The following is a 15,938-nucleotide window of genomic DNA, read 5'->3' as shown; positions in this document are numbered from 1 at the left end:
TGCAGATCCCTTTAGCTCCTTGGGTACTTTCTCTAGCTCCTCCATTGGGAGTCCTGTGATCCATCCACTAGCTGACTGTGAGCATCCACTTCTGTGTTTGCTAGGCCCCGGTCTCACAAGAGACAGCTATATCTGGGTCCTTTTAGCAAAATCTTGCTAGTGTATGCAATGGTGTCAGCATTTGGAAGATGATTATGGGGTGGATCCCTGGATATGGCAGTCTCTAGATGGTCCATCCTTTCGTCACAGCTCCTAACTTTGTCTCTGTAACTCCTTCCATGGGTGTTTTGTAATAGCCAGAAGCTGGAAAGAACCCAGATGTCCCTCAACAGAGGAATGGATACAGAAAAGGTGGTACATTTACACAATGGAGTACTACTCAGCTATTAAAAAGAATGAATTTATGAAATTCCTAGCCAAATGGATGGACCTGGAGGGCATCATCCTGAGTGAGGTAATACAATAACAAAGGAACTCACACAATATGTACTCACTGATAAGTGGATATTAGCCCCAAACTTAGGATACCCAAGATATAAGATACAATTTGCTAAACGCATGAAACTCAAGAAGAATGAAGACCAAAGTGTGGACACTGTGCCCCTTCTTAGACGTGGGTGCTGGTTAATTTTGTTACCTTAAACCAAACCTGTCAAACAGGTAAGAAAGAACCCCAGTTAAGAAGATGTCTCCATCACGTTGCCTACACGCAAGTCTGTGGAGCATTTTCTTTATTGATTGATTTAGGGGTGCTCAGCTCACTCTGGGGGTGTTGCCCTTGACAAGATGGTCCTGGCTTGTTTAAGAAAGCAAGCTGACCAAGCCATAAGAGACAATCTGTAAGCCACACTCTTCCTTGGGTTTCTACTCCAGTTTCCCTCAGAAATGGGCTGTGACCTGGAAGCTCAAGGCGAAACACTTTCTTCCTTCCACTAAGTTGCTTTTAGTCATGATGTTTATCAGGATAGCAAGAAAAGTAAGACACTGGAAAAATTAAAGGTATTTACATTATGAGGTGGCCTTGAATATTTGGATGACAGGGGTTGAATGTTATGGTTTGAATATGTAAATTTCATCAGAGAATCATGATTTGATGGCTGGGCCCAGGGTGGTAATTCTGCTTTAGGGAATGTGAAAACTTTCCAGTGACTGGCAGCTGCTCTTGGGCCCTTCCTGGCCACTCCCTGTCTCTCGGCCTCCTGAGCTCCTATGATATAAACTGAACGATTCTAGCATGCCTCTGTGCTCACCGTTATCACTAGCTTCGATAAAGAAACTTTACTGTGAATGAAATCAGTCTTTCTCTCAGTAACTTGTCTGTGCCAGGTAATTTGGTCACAGTGAAGGGAAAGAAAGTAAAACAGTCTATGGTTTCTTCAAAGAGTTTCAGTTTAAGCCTTTACATTTGATTCCATATGATCTATTTTGAATTAATTATTTGTGGCATAAAATAGGTCTCCAGTTTCATATCCATTAACCTGATTACCATTTGTTGTTGACAACTATTATCACTGCATTGTCTTGAAAGCCTTTTGGAAAATCATTTTGTGGGCCAGTGAGATCGCTCGGTACCTCATAGCCAGTAGAAGTACAGGCTTTGAACTTGTTCCTTTTGTTGTTGTGGGTTTTTTTTTCCTTTGCTTTGTTTTTTGCTTCTTTGTTTTGTTAAAACATGGTCTTGCCATATAGCTCTGGCTGGCATGGGATTTTCTATGTAGACTACTGTGCCCATCTTCCACTAAAATATTGCAAAGGCACATTTTTCTATTTGACTCTTGGCTGTTCGTGTCGTCGTCATCATCACCATCACCATCATCATCACTGTCATCACTAGGCAAGCCTACTTCTCACCCTAGTCTCTTTGTTTTGTAAAATGGAGATGATACTTACCTTTATTAAAAATATTTTCCTTATAATAAAATGCTTAATAGGAGGTTGGTGATTGCTTAGCCTACATGACAGCTGCTGTTATTTCCAGTTTAAAATATTTTTTAGCTTACCATTAACATTTCACTAAGAATATGTAACACTCTCGATATCTGTAACTGATAAAACATGTCTATGATGTAGAAGAAAAAGCAATAATTAAATAACTTCAGATCCAATCCTCTTCCTATGAAGAAGTATAAACACACATAGGCTGCAGTTTTTCTTCTGTGATCATTTCACATAGATTTTTCCATACCTGCTGTAAGGACCAGCACTTCTTATTCAGTTTGTTCCATTAAAACTTTCTTTGAACCTTTCATGATGGAAAATAGGTCACACTGAACACCAAGTACAAAGCCCCAGCTCTCTAAGCAACAATCATATTGAATATTATTTTCCTTTTCTGCAGCAAAGGACATACCTCTGTAGGAACCACTAGCTGTTTGTCCCTCCTCTTCGATATGGATCATTAAATCCCATGCTCTAAGGCCTAAACAGCAGTGTCGATGAAGTGCCTGAAATTTAATCAGCATAATTATGGGAAGATCCTAGAATTTTGTGAGCACAAACTAATTACCCCACAAGTGGGAATAGAAACAAGACAGAAAAACACAAAATGGGGATTGGCCATTCATGTTTGAAATGCTGTTGGGCAGAGCCTGAGGGCAGATTTGAAAAGTCAGGATCTATACAGAAGCTGCAAGCTCAAAGGAGGAACATGTGTATATATCCCAGGCCAGGCAGAAACAGAAGCTGTGTTTGGGACTAAAGCCAGAAGAACAGACGATCAATTCCTCGGGGAATCTTGGAAAATTGCCGTCGGAGTTGAGTACTGGCTTTCTAGGAGCAGTTAGAGGAGAGTTGTGGATGTGAGCCAGCTTTCATAAAGGACTGTGAGTATAGTCTGGCTACCTCATCCTCCACCTGTGAAAGATGTGGTCTTCCAGTATCTTTTGGATGCTTTTTACAGGTACATGCAATCCAGACTTGGTCTAGTCTGTGCAAGTTCATAAAATAATGAGAGCTTTTGAAAAAGGAAATAGCATCAGCACAAGATAAACCAAACTATTTATCCTAAGAATGCTTCCTAGGACCAGGGAATTGGCTCAGTGGACAAAATACACTTGCTGAGCAAACCTGTTGAGCAAACTTGTTGAGTTCTAAGTTCAAATCCCTAGAAACCTACTTTCCTTTTTATGACCTTTGCTTAATTGTTTTACAACCTCTTGGAATGTGCTCTGAGTAGGAGAAAGTCTGGTTACCATCTAAGAGCAATTAACTGGTGACACTTGAGAGACTGGCAGAGTTCTCATTGCAGCTTTGACTATCAGAAAAGAAGCTAATAGCAGTCCCATTAATAAAAGAGCTTAATAATCACATATATAATTTTAGGAATTCTTATAGGATCATCATTAAGAATTAAGTCATCTATTTGTCAATATAGCATCACTCCAAGATAGTACATCTTTGTGGATCTGCAGAGATCTGCTCCAGACAGGTGTGCTCCTACCTAGTGATTGTTATATATGTTTAATAATAACAGAAAAAGCATATTAATAGCAGGAATCTTTCCTAAAATTAGTCCCTCACAGCCATGCTTAGTGAGGGCTCACCTGTCACAGATTATATAATAATCCGAGGCAGGCCACTTCAGGATGATCACCTGCTAGTTATTAGCTTGCCCCATTATGGCTCCTGACACTTCTGACTAGTATTGGTTTGAAGACTCTTTTGTCAGATATTAAATTGGCTGTAACAGCTTGCTTCTTAGGTCCATTTGGCTGGAATATCTTTTTCCATCCTCTTATCCTGCAGCTATGTCTCTCCTTGATGTTAAGGTGTGCTTCTTGGATGCAACAGAAGGATGGGCCCTATTTTCACACTCATTCTGTTAGTCTTTGTCTTTTTATTGAGGGATTGAGACAGTTGGCGTTGAGGGATTAATGACCAATAATTGTTGATTCCGGTTATTTTGTTGTTGATCATGATGGTGGTGTGTTTGTATATGTGCTTTTGTTCTTTTTTTTTTTTTAACTTTGTTGGTCTGGGATTATTTATTACCTGTGTTTTCTTGAATGTAGTTAACCTCTTTAAGTTGGAGTTTTCCTTCGACACTTTCTATAGTGCTAGATTTTTAATAGATATTGCTTAAATTTAGTTTTATCTTGGAAAGTCTTTTTCCATCTATCATGATTGAAAGTTTTGCTAGGTATAATACTCTGGGCTGACATCTGTAATTGCTTACAATCTATAGATCTTCTGTCCAGGCCCTTCTGACTCAGGTATGATTCTAATAGGTTTGCCTTTATGTCAGGAGCCATCAAGGAGAAGCTAAAAACTAGCAGGTAATCTCCCCTGAGTTGGATCTGCCTTGGATTAAAACCTCAGGCAAGTCACATGACCTGAGGCAAATCATGTCTCCTCCAACTCAACCGCTGTACCTGGAAACTGGGAAGAACAGTTTTTGTTTTGTTTTGTTTTGTTTTGTTTTGTTTTGTTTTGTTTCCTTCTGGGGCTGTTTTGAGAATTAAACAAGTTAACATGGTAAATGCTTGGAGGGATTATATGTTGAATTAGCTATTAATATTTATTTACATATGGGAGCCAGAGACTTATGTCCCTGCTTTCGCTGTTCCTGTGTATCTGTGTGTCTGTCTGTTTGTTTGTGGGTGGCTTTGCCTCTATAGAACAGTAGTGCTGTGCATGTTTTCATTTCTCTCTGTTTTATGTGTCTTCTTTTATCTGCTGCTTTTCTATTACTGGTTTTCTTTGTACTTTTCCTCTAACTCTTGCCATGTCTCTCCTTTTTTCCTTCTCTGTCACATCCTGTGCCAATCCATCGTCTTTGTCCCATCTTGGCTTCTCTACAGGTTTCGTTTGCTTTACCCGTCTTCTGCCCTTAGCAGAACTGAACCTTTAACTACCCAAATAAAATCCTCCTGAATTCATTAAAGTCCTTTTTATTACCTTTTCAAAAATGTATTGTGTTTATGAATACACTATTCTCTATGAATCTGGGGGCAGAATCAATTTGCTCTTTGCTTACACTGACATCTATTGATTTTGTTCGCTGTGGTTCTGTGACCCTATGGAGGAAATAAATGATTGCTCATTTGGGTATACTTTCCAGCTAACATGAGTAACAAACTATTCATTACCTCCATTTCTCTGCTCTGGGGCTTTCCCAGTTTTTCTTTTCATCCAAATTGTGCTGTGACGGTTGCCAGATTGAGACAGAGATGAGCTTGACATGTTCACTGGCCAGAGCAGCCCATGCACGGGAGATGCTCTTGATAAATATCTGTGAAATATGAGTGGATTCCACCTGTCTTTGGAGAGAGTCTAAAAGAACACTTTTCACTTAGCATTTGACTTGTCCACTAACAGCCTTTATCTTTGTTTTCTGAACTCAGTAAATGTATCTTGAATCTGTCCCTTCTCCCCTTTGTACCCTATACCACTTTCTTGGTGTCAGCTTACTCTGTAAAAGATGTGTTTTATGTGTATGAGTGTTTTGCTCATGGGCATGTCTGTGTACCATGCGCATGTTTGGTTCCCACGGAACAAAAGCATGGTGCCCACAGAGGTCAGAAAGGGTGTCTGAGCCCATGGAACTGGACTTATGAATGGCTGTAGGTACTGGGAATCAAACTCTGGTTCTCTGGAAGAAGAGTCAGTGCTCTTGACTACTGAGCCATTTTTCCAACCCCACATCTGGAAATGTTTTATTAGAATATGTCATTGTGTGAAGTGATGTGCTTCATAAGGGTATTTTTATTTGCCTCTATATGACCTCTGTTTTCAACCCTGTTCATTTTCCTGTTGTCACTATAGCTAGTCCTCTTACTTTTCTCTCATCTATTTCCATGTCATATATATGGATGCATGTCTACCATATATATCATATGCACATATGTACACACACACAGTTCAGGTTCCACATATGAAAAGAAACATGATTTGTTTCTTCTGGGTCTGGCTATCTTGCTTACTAAAACAATATTCAGTGCTATCCATGTTTCTATGAATGGTACAATTTCTTTCTTCTTCATGAATAAAATGCCACTGTGTTTGTATACCACATTTTCTGCACCCATTCACCAGTTGGTGGACATCTAGGTTGGTTCCATCTTGTTTATTGTTAGTGGTGCAGCAATAAGCATAGATATGCTAGTATCTCCATGGCAGGCTGACCTAGACTCCTTTGGGTATATTTCCAGGAGTTGCTTAGTTTGATTACATCACTGCTAATGGAAATGTAAACTCATCCAGCATGCAAGTTCCAAGAGGAAAACAAACAAAAATAAACGTGAAATCACCTAAATGTTTGATTAGAAAGTTTTCTCCTTGTAGTCAGCCAGCTACTTCCTTTCTCTCGTCACCTGCTGCTTTCTGTCCTCTGACAAAACAAACTGTCATTCCCAAGCACAAGTTGTTAGTTCAACAAACATTTGCAGGGCCTCTGATCTATTGGGTGGTCCCCATGCTATGCCTTTATAGGTTCTTTTGTAAGCCCCACTAACCTGGAGTTTTCCCCATGTACCTAGGGTAAGGCCTTCTCACACCAATCTATACTATGTTAGAGTATACCAACAAATGAATTACAACTCCCTTAGGTAAACAAGTTCCCAGAAGGCAGGCTGTGTTTTGTCCATGTTTGTATTTAATAATTTGTAAGTTCTAATTTCAGTGATTTTGGGCTCTGCACATTACCTGCTGGCTGCCCGTTAAAATGTGTGTTGAATTGCTGCCTTGTAATGGCTCTTGTTTTAGCTGTAACAAAATGTCACAATCTGGGTTGTTTAAACAGCATAGTTCTAGAAGCTGGTTGTCCAAGATTGGGGTTCCAGGATAGCTCTGTAAGGGTCAGATTAGATCCTTTCTCTGGGAACCAACTTCATATGCTGATGGCTCTATCCTCACGACCTTATCTATCCATAGTCATCTTCCAACGACTCCTTCTCCTAACACCATCTTATTGGGGGCTACACATTTTGGGGGATTCAGACACTCACATCCCTCTGTACCTTGAAGCTTCGTGGGTTCACTAATTCTTCCCCCTTATAGTTATTGTGTCTGATTCAGTTGTCTTGGGTTTTACCCTGTTCTCTCCAGACAGGCCTTAGGTAATATGCCTTTGAAAGAAAAGCTTCCACATAGACACTACACAGCAACAATGGTTCATCACAATACAACACATATTTCCCTCTCCTCTTAGCCAATCTTCCTTTAATTATGTAATTTAAGACCACATTCAAATGTGACAGTGGTCTACAATGCTGATTTACAGCGAGATAACTAAAATTTGTCAGGCTTTAGCATTCCAAAACTGGCCTTGGAGATCACTTAGTGTCAGCTTCCAGGGCTAAATAATTCCTTCCTCCTACCTCCCCTGTATCTCAGCTCTCACCACTGCACATACAGGCCCTCATACAGACACATGGTCCCCCAATCCTGAGTCATGAGGCTTGTGTGTAGAGGCTGAGTGGATCTTTAATGTGTGATGCATATGGCTTGAACTTATATTCAAAGTCCTTTGAACTCATGTGGTTTTCTTTATTGTTAGGAAATGCTTCCAAACATGAACTTGAGGATTCTAGACTAATCTATTGAGACAACGATTTAGACCAGAAAAAAAAAAAAGTGCACTCATGTGAATTTGCACAAATACTTTGCGGGGAAGGATCGCACACTGTGGTTTCAGATAGGCAGTGGGCTGAAGAATATAGCTTTGAGTTTGGAATTTTAATTTTGGCCTTGTCATTTACTACCTTACAATTAACTTGTCCTTGTATTTCTCCTTAATAGCCCCTGAACACTAGAAATATTGAGACAGTGATGTTTTATTCACAAGTATATAGACTACCTTTCACGGTACTAAAGAATTAATATGTTCTAAATACATGTGAATGACTGAAAGAATGATCACTCAATATGTAAGATTGAATGAGCATGATTTGTGACATCTTTAACTTTGGGAATTTGAATTGTCTTCATCTGTAGAAACAATATTAACTGTATGCAGTTTGTAGGATCTCTGTTGGACTTAAATAGCACATAAACCATTAGGCACATGGTAAGACTGAAGTAAACATTGGCATTTCTATTGGTGAGTATTATTGCCTTGCCATGGAATTGTACATTGTAGTCTGTGGCAGGATGGGGGAGGCAACAAGAAATAGGTGTCAAATTGATGTCTTCTCATTATAAATTTAAATAAATGAAAAGATGGACTGGAGAGACTGCTCAGTGGCTGAGAAGTCTTGCTGCTCTTGCAGAGGATCTAAGTAAGTGTGGTTTCCCACTCCCACATGGCAGCTGGCAACCTTCTGTAACTCCAGTTCCAGGAAATCAATGCCCTTTTCTAGCCTCTGTAGGGACATACAGCATATACACAAAGAGACATCCATAGATTGAAAAACTAAAAGATAAATATTTTTTAGTGAGAATAAACAAGAAAGTGGCAAGTAGAGGACTGCTTGCCCTGGGTGAAGGCAAAACAGAGTTGGATAATTAGTTAGCAATCGTTGGAATGATAAATAATAAGTCCCCTGCACTTGTGAGGATCCTTCTATTTTAAAATACCTTTCCTAAAGAGTCTCATTAGAATTATAGAGAACAAAGGAATCCTGGAAATGTAGCTCCTTTTTCAGACCTAGAAGGAAGGAAGGCAGGAAGGCAGGAAGGCAGGAAGGCAGGAAGGCAGGAAGGCAGGAAGGCAGGAAGGCAGGAAGGCAGGAAGGCAGGAAGGCAGGAAGGCAGGAAGGCAGGAAGGCAGGAAGGCAGGAAGGCAGGAAGGCAGGAAGGCAGGAAGGCAGGAAGGCAGGCAGGCAGGCAGGCAGGCAGGCAGGCAGGCAGGCAGGCAGGCAGGCAGGAAGGAAGGAAGGAAGGAAGGAAGGAAGGAAGGAAGGAAGGAAGGAAGGAAGGAAGGAAGGAAGGAAGGACCCTAATAAAATAAACTTAAAAAGAAGGAAATTGTTCCTATTGTGGAAAAGAAAAAAAGATTTAAACCACCTTGAAGACACACTCTTTTCTCAAAAGTGTATTTATGAGGCTATCTGAAAAGCAAAGATGAGTTTGCACATTTTCAGACTAATTTTTAGAAATCAAGACTAAACATGTTAGGCTTGATTCTTCCAGGACCAGCCTGAGCCTTGGAAATTAAACTCTGCTGAGAAGAAGCTCCTGACTTGTAGACACGCACAGGTGTGGGACAGCACACTCTCTTTTCTTTTAATTTTGTATGGAGGAAGTAGCTGTAGGTGGGACCCATCAAGAGTGTAGGGCACACTGACAGGGTCACTTGACAATGCTGATTCGGTACAAGCCTTTGTATCTTCTCAATGTGAAAGAACTTGACAGCTGCAGTTACATACAGAGTTTGAGCCTTATAATATGCGTAAGCTGTACAACGGCCAGTAAGGTGTGCCTGAACAGGCATGCATGCATGCACAATGAGCATAGGCTCTGCAGTGGTAGCCTTTAAGGTATGCCTGGCTATGCAGGCATTTGGAATGAAGGAGCATATGATGTGACCTGTAAGGTGTTTTGCTTCATTATGTTTTTCTTTGTTTGCTTCCTGGTTTCCTTGGTGGTTACAAGCAGCTTAGTTTTGTGTTACTTCTGGATGCTTCTCTATGCATAGACAAGCTGGGCTGAAACGGAGCATGCTCAGATATCACCCTTGCAAGGTCTGTCAGCTTGCATTTAAAGCAGGCACTGGAAATGTTGTTCTGTTCTGTTCTTTGGAGATCATTTTGCACCATTAGATGTTTATATTGGGCTTTTTTTTAAGTGGGTTTTATTTTTGTTTGGAGACAAGGCTTCACTGTGGAACCCAGGCTGGCTATTCTCCATTCTCATGCTTCTGTCTCTTAAGTGCTTGGGTTATAGGAATATACAACTGGGCTACCATGTACCATGCATCTAATGATAATCTTTTTTTATTGTGATTTCCTGAAGAACATAAGGCCAGTGGCTAAACAGACTTGGTATATAGAGAATACCTCTCAATGAAGGAAAGAAACACACACACTGCGGAATGGGAAAAGCACACAAAGTTTGTATTCTAGTGGCAAAGCCAGGGTCTGAAGTGAATGCCAATAAATGTAGCAATCAGGACTTGAAAGCAGGAGTGTTTGTCACCGGATGGAGGGTGTTGTTGAAAGTAGAGTTCCCTACAGTTCAGATTGATGCAAACGCCTACAGCCATGTAAATGGATGACAGATGTACTTAGTAAACAGTTGCAGAATCTAGCTGGTGGTTACTGAAGGGCCCATTGTCCCACTTTTAACCTTCCTGTAAGCTTAAAAGTGTTATTATAACACACTTAAATAGTATAATTCCAGAAATGCCTATTAATACAAGAAAGCACTAATAGAGGATCCTGGTTGATGTTTGTTCTTTATGGTTTTGTAGTATTCTCGTAAGTACTGAATATCTTTATTAAGTTACTTATTGAAAGTAGGTAAGAATTTATTATATTATTATATTGCCCTTTCTTAGAATACAGTATTAATGATACATTTAAACTGAGAAGCACACATGGTTATGAGCTTGCAGAGTGATAAAAGGATTGTTAGTTAAGTTTATAATTACAAACTACTGGGTATTTTATTTACATTATTACTTATTATTATTAGGTTTGTTTATCTCTATGAACTGCCTTTTAGAAATGGTAGATACTAAGGGACAGAAAGATGGAAAGGAATAAGCAGCTAACAGAAATCAACTAAGAAGAGTGTAGTAGTTTTTTTTTGTTGTTGTTGTTGTTTTTTAATGAACAAGTTTCCTGATGAGTAGAAAGTTTGACCTTGTATGATTGACTTTCATTTTCTGTAACCTGAGAATTACTGGAATTTTGAAGGATAGAATTTTAAATGATCAAAACAAATTAGTGCACTGTGTTACTTCAAAAGCACAGAACTCAGTAGGAATGTGTCTGAAAGGACGCCTTCAAAACTAAGACCCAACATAAAAGCATGGGGCTGGAAAAGAGCAGTGTGAGTACTCTTCCCACAGCCAGGTCCCACACAGAGACAGTGCCTTTTCTGTAGTGGGTGGTTCCAAGTGCATACGTATTTCATAAGTAATATAAAAGGGACAAGCTCACAGAGTACCAGGATGATGGAAATCGTGGTAACTGGGCTCTACTCAGAAAACACCGAGGAAGGGGATTCTGCAAGGTCCTGCCAGGTGGAAAGGTGAATCTGATGGTTGGTTACTGAGTTCAGTTGCTTTCAGAGTTGCTAAGAAAATGAATAGAGAAAACAGATCTCAGCAAGGAGATAGCTTAGTTGTGTAAATAGAAGTCTCTCTTGACTTATAAGGTGATTAAACCCTGGAGTAATTTAATTATTAAAAGGTGCTTTGGCATCACCATCCATGAGGAGTTACACAAACAAAATGGATAAGTCATGAAATTTTGACATTGGCCTGTTTTATAGTAATTTTCCACTTTAAAAATCATCATATCGATTGACTATTCTCAAATAAGTGGCTATACATTATTGCTTAGGTGGCTATACTGCTACTCAACTTAGTTTTTTGTATTGTTATAATTATTACAAAACAATTGTTAAATTCTACTTTCATATCTTGAATTGTCTTCATTATTCCATTCAATTGTGTTTTCTCAAGCTTCCTTAAGGCATTATCATATCCTTTTTAATGTCCTTGAACATACTCATAATTGCTTCAGCTAACTTGCTTTTCTTTAGCCTGTTACAATACACCTCTTGGTCCCCCAGGTTCTTCATGCAGCCCCTGTGAGCCATCCACTCTCACCCATGTCCATCTCTTTGTGACTCCCTGTTAATCAGCAGAATGGCTTTCTATCCACAGTTGCTACATTTAGCTGATATGTTTGTGGGGAGACATGTTGTCTTGGCTGTTCATCTTTGTAGTTTTGCCCTGGGATCAAAGTATCTGGTGTATCTATATGTAGCTCTCTGGTTTCACCTTGGTGGATGGGTGTTCTGTTCTCAGTCCCAGCCAAGAGTAGGATGCTGTGGGACCTTCATAGAGAGCGATTCTGCAGGTTGGCAGGGAGTGACAAAGGAATTGAGGAGAGCTAGAAGGAATGTTGACAAGGTCTGTGAGAAAGAGCTAGGAGAACCCCGAACCCCGAACCCCAAGTCCTCACCACAAGGCCAAGTCTCAAGGGGACAGAGATGAGGAGGAGCCTATTACAAAACAACTGTATAATATTTTCCTTCATCATCCTTGCTTGAAAAATCCATTACATAACCTCCCCCCTACCCATGGCTGTCTGAAACCCCAGACAGTGTTGGGCCTCGTGTGTGTGTGTGTGTGTGTGTGTGTGTGTGTGTGTGTGTGTGAATGATGTATATGTATTTTATGTATGTGCACATATAATATATGTATAGTAGATATATAATATGTATATGGTATATATCCATAGTACTTATTAAATAGACATAGTATACATAGTATATAGGTGAATATAGATACATTGTTAATGTATACCACATATATACATACATAGAATATTATACATGTACATGTTTAGCTGATAAATCCTACACAGTAAGAGATTAACAATACTTACTCATGATAAAATATAGTTAAAACTGGGGCTAAAGAGATGGCCCAGTGGTTAAGAGCACTGGGGTGCTCTACCTGAGGACTCAGGTTGGATGCTAACACCCACATGGCGATTCACAACTATCTCAACCTCAGTTCCGGGGGAGCTGATGCCCTCTGGTGGTCTCTGCAAGTACTGCACACAGATGGTGCCGAAGCATAGGAGGAAATCAAACCCCCACAACACATTAAAAAATAATAATAATTAAAAATACAACCATAACAATGTGCTATATTAAAGTTATGTGAAGTGGGTTTGTACTGAAATTTTCTTGGATCAGAATTTCCTCTGGGTGATTGAAACGTCCCAAGCTTATGATGGCTTACTGTGATGGATTCTCTCGTTTCTCTGTCTGTCCTGGCCGTCTGATTGCGTGGAGGTTTTTAACCTTTGCCACGGCTGTGTTCAGGACTGTTACCTGCTGTGAAGTGGGCTACTGCCTAAGGGTGTGTATGTTTTCTCACCACCCCCCACCCAGGGCTGCAGAGGAACTCTTGCCTGCCTGACTTGACTTCTTTTTGAAACTCGGCAGCGCAGCTCCTCTCGCTGTATCTGTTAAGTCCGAGTTTGTCTCTTCGTTGTCGTCTTCTGCTTACTTTCATTCTCATCCGTTATAGAGCAAAACTGGCTTCCTGTTGCGATGCCATTCAAGACTTCGTGGTTTCCCAGAACAACACTCCAGTGGGGACTAACATGAGCTACGAGGTGGAAAGCAAGAAACACATCCCCATTCGAGAGAACATTTTCCACATGTTTCCAGTGGTGAGTGAGGATTGTGTGACGTCATAACACCCAGTAATGAGAGTATAATTTTAAAGCTATCATGTGAATGTTATATATGGGACATGTAGAGTGGTGGCCTGTCAGAGAACGAAGGAATTTTATCTTTTTCCTGCTTGGGGCTGAACCCAGGACCTTGCCCAAACTTGATCAGGCAGGACTCTACCACTCCATCCCCAGCTGGGCCCTAATGAAAACAATTTTGGCTGCAGTGTGGCCCCCTCTGAAGAGGGTTTATACAGTAAATGATAAGTGCTTTCAGCCCTCCACCTGACTTTTCAGTGAATGTCCTGAAACACTTGGAGTTTCAGAGCTGTAGTGACCGAGCGTAGGGAGGTGACCACCGTGCTTTGCCTAGAATCACACTGTTCCAATTGCCATTTTAGATGACTTACACCCATTCTTGTGGCTTAGCATTGTTACATGACTATGTGAGTGTCTCGGTCAAGTCACATAACGTCCTCAAGACGAGGCTTATTGTCTACTGTGTTCACTGCTATATTCCAAGTGCCTAGAACATTCCCTAGTGCATATGTACACTCACTACACGTCTGTAAATAAACATGAGTAAACGATACATACTCTGATGCTAGGGGCAGTGAGAAAAAAACTTTTTATGGATTACAAATACAAAATTGAAGAAATTTTTATCATAAAAAAATCTCTCACTTATATTCATGCATTCATAGGTGTGTTTTATCAAAAAAAAAGCAATGAGGCCAAATTGATATGACAAGCATGGGATCAATATATTTATGCAGCATACTACCAATAGTTATAGTTTTGTGCTTAACTCCCTCTTTGTTCATTATTTGACTTCTCGAAACATAAGTTATTTCAACCTTTTTTGTATTGCACTTCAGAGGAAGAATAATTTGTTGAGAATAACTGAGAAATACCTAGAAAATGATAAAGTACTGGAAATATTCTAGAAGAAAAGGACAGAAAAGGTACTCATTAAACAGATAAAATCTTTTTTAAAGTAAACAAATTTGGTGTTTTTAAGTGATAAAAAAAGAGCACAGCTTATTGTAAATAAGCGTACTTCAAGAAGGTTTAAGGGGAAAAAAATCTTAGTGGAACCTATAGCTTATGTATGTAATCCTTCCACTGGGAAGGTAGAGTCAAGATGGTCCTGGTTTTTGTTTTTTGTCTGGTTTTGTTGTTGTTTAGTGGGGTGGTAGCTTTGTTTTTGTTTTTGTTTTTGTTTGTTTGTTTGTTTGTTGCCAACCTGGACTACATAATGAGACTGTCCCACATACCAAGAGCTGGAACTTTGTATGGCTTAGTGACAGAATTCTTGCATAATAGGCACAAGATCTTGGGCTCCATCCCCTTACTACAAAAACATACAAAAGGCATACAAAGCAAAGCCAAGACCCTCATAAAACATCCTATTGTGTCCCGAAACTACCAGTAGTGAAACCATGCTAATAACCAAGTATTTCTTTGTACATGGGAGGCCTAGGATAGTCTTGTAAGCAGTGCCTCTTCATCTAGGCTGCAGATGTTCACATGCATGCCTTCTGCTGCTCAGCTCAGAGAGGCCGCAGTGCATCTGCCTTTCGTGCAGCATCTTGAAAAGAACTGTCAAGAGTTGGTAATTTTGTATGATAATGACTGCATGCGTTTCCTGTTATCCTGAATTGTTTGATTTTAGTTGGAAAACAAGAAATGCTGCAGTGACCTGGGTAAAATGATGTCACCTTGTGCTGCTTCCATTTACCTTCCAAGGCTGGGATTCAGGATGCAAGCAGCCCCTACCCAAGGCCCACACGCCCCTCTGCTCCTCTGAGCCCATAGCTCCCTAGGACCTCCAGAGCAGCTTGCCATGAAACCTTTCCATCAAAACTATGAAGTACCTGCCTCCAAAAAACTGCTTTATTTTTAGGGAATATTGAGGTTTGTAATTTATTTCTGCTCCTAGTGAATTCTGGTTCCCCAAACATATGGCTGTTTCTTCCCAACTGATCAAGAAACCAGAGAAAACAGTCATTATTTTGAGGGCTTTATTTGAGCTATGTTTCCCTTAGTAATCTTTGCTATTGTGCCATAAAGAGCATATTTGCATTATTGCATCCCACCCAGTCTATAAAATTCAGAATTTATTGAGACACCACTGAGTAAAGACTCTGTAGCCATCCTGAGTTTGAATTTCAGAGTCAAGAAATAGCTTTTGCTATCTGGAAAGCATTCACGCCGGCCTTCTGGATAGAGAGAAATGAAGTGTATCATGGACAAGTTAATGTACTGACTAGTAACAAACAGGGCTGGGGAATGGCTTGGAGCAGCCTGGATGGGTCCTAGCCCAGACCTGTCTGTCTAGAGCCTCTGCTTCAGTATGCCCCTCTACTTTCCCATCTGTGAAATGCTCACACAGTGGTGTGTGAGTTAAATATGTTAGAAAGTTATACCTATGGAACAGTGCCTCTCATACAATAAACATAATATGACAATTAAAATTTAAAGGCAAGCCTACAGAAACCTCTGTGTGCTTGTGAAACATCTCGCTGATGCAGTCAGTCTCAGGAGCTGGTGGTTGTGGCTGTGGCTCAGGGATGTGTGGATACCTTGAGCATCTTAGAACCACAGCCATCCTAAGACCAGTGGGGCCAGAGACTT

At 40.2% G+C, this 15,938-nt stretch overlaps 1 protein-coding gene across 2 annotated transcripts in view; it reads left to right on the top strand.

The window, feature by feature from the left end:
* The window catches only part of St8sia6 (ST8 alpha-N-acetyl-neuraminide alpha-2,8-sialyltransferase 6), a 143,717-nt gene that overhangs the window by 108,954 nt on the left and 18,825 nt on the right, over positions 1-15,938 (top strand). For both annotated transcript variants that reach the window (XM_006497477.2, NM_145838.1), the window contains one exon: positions 13,154-13,298. In XM_006497477.2, coding sequence (XP_006497540.1) covers positions 13,154-13,298 — 145 coding nt within the window. The remainder of the gene's footprint in view (positions 1-13,153; positions 13,299-15,938) is intronic.

The sequence above is a fragment of the Mus musculus genome, chromosome 2 (genome assembly GCF_000001635.26).
Source record: "Mus musculus strain C57BL/6J chromosome 2, GRCm38.p6 C57BL/6J".
NCBI classification, from domain to species: Eukaryota; Metazoa; Chordata; class Mammalia; order Rodentia; family Muridae; genus Mus; species Mus musculus.
This window is presented reverse-complemented; position numbering and strand designations above follow the sequence as displayed.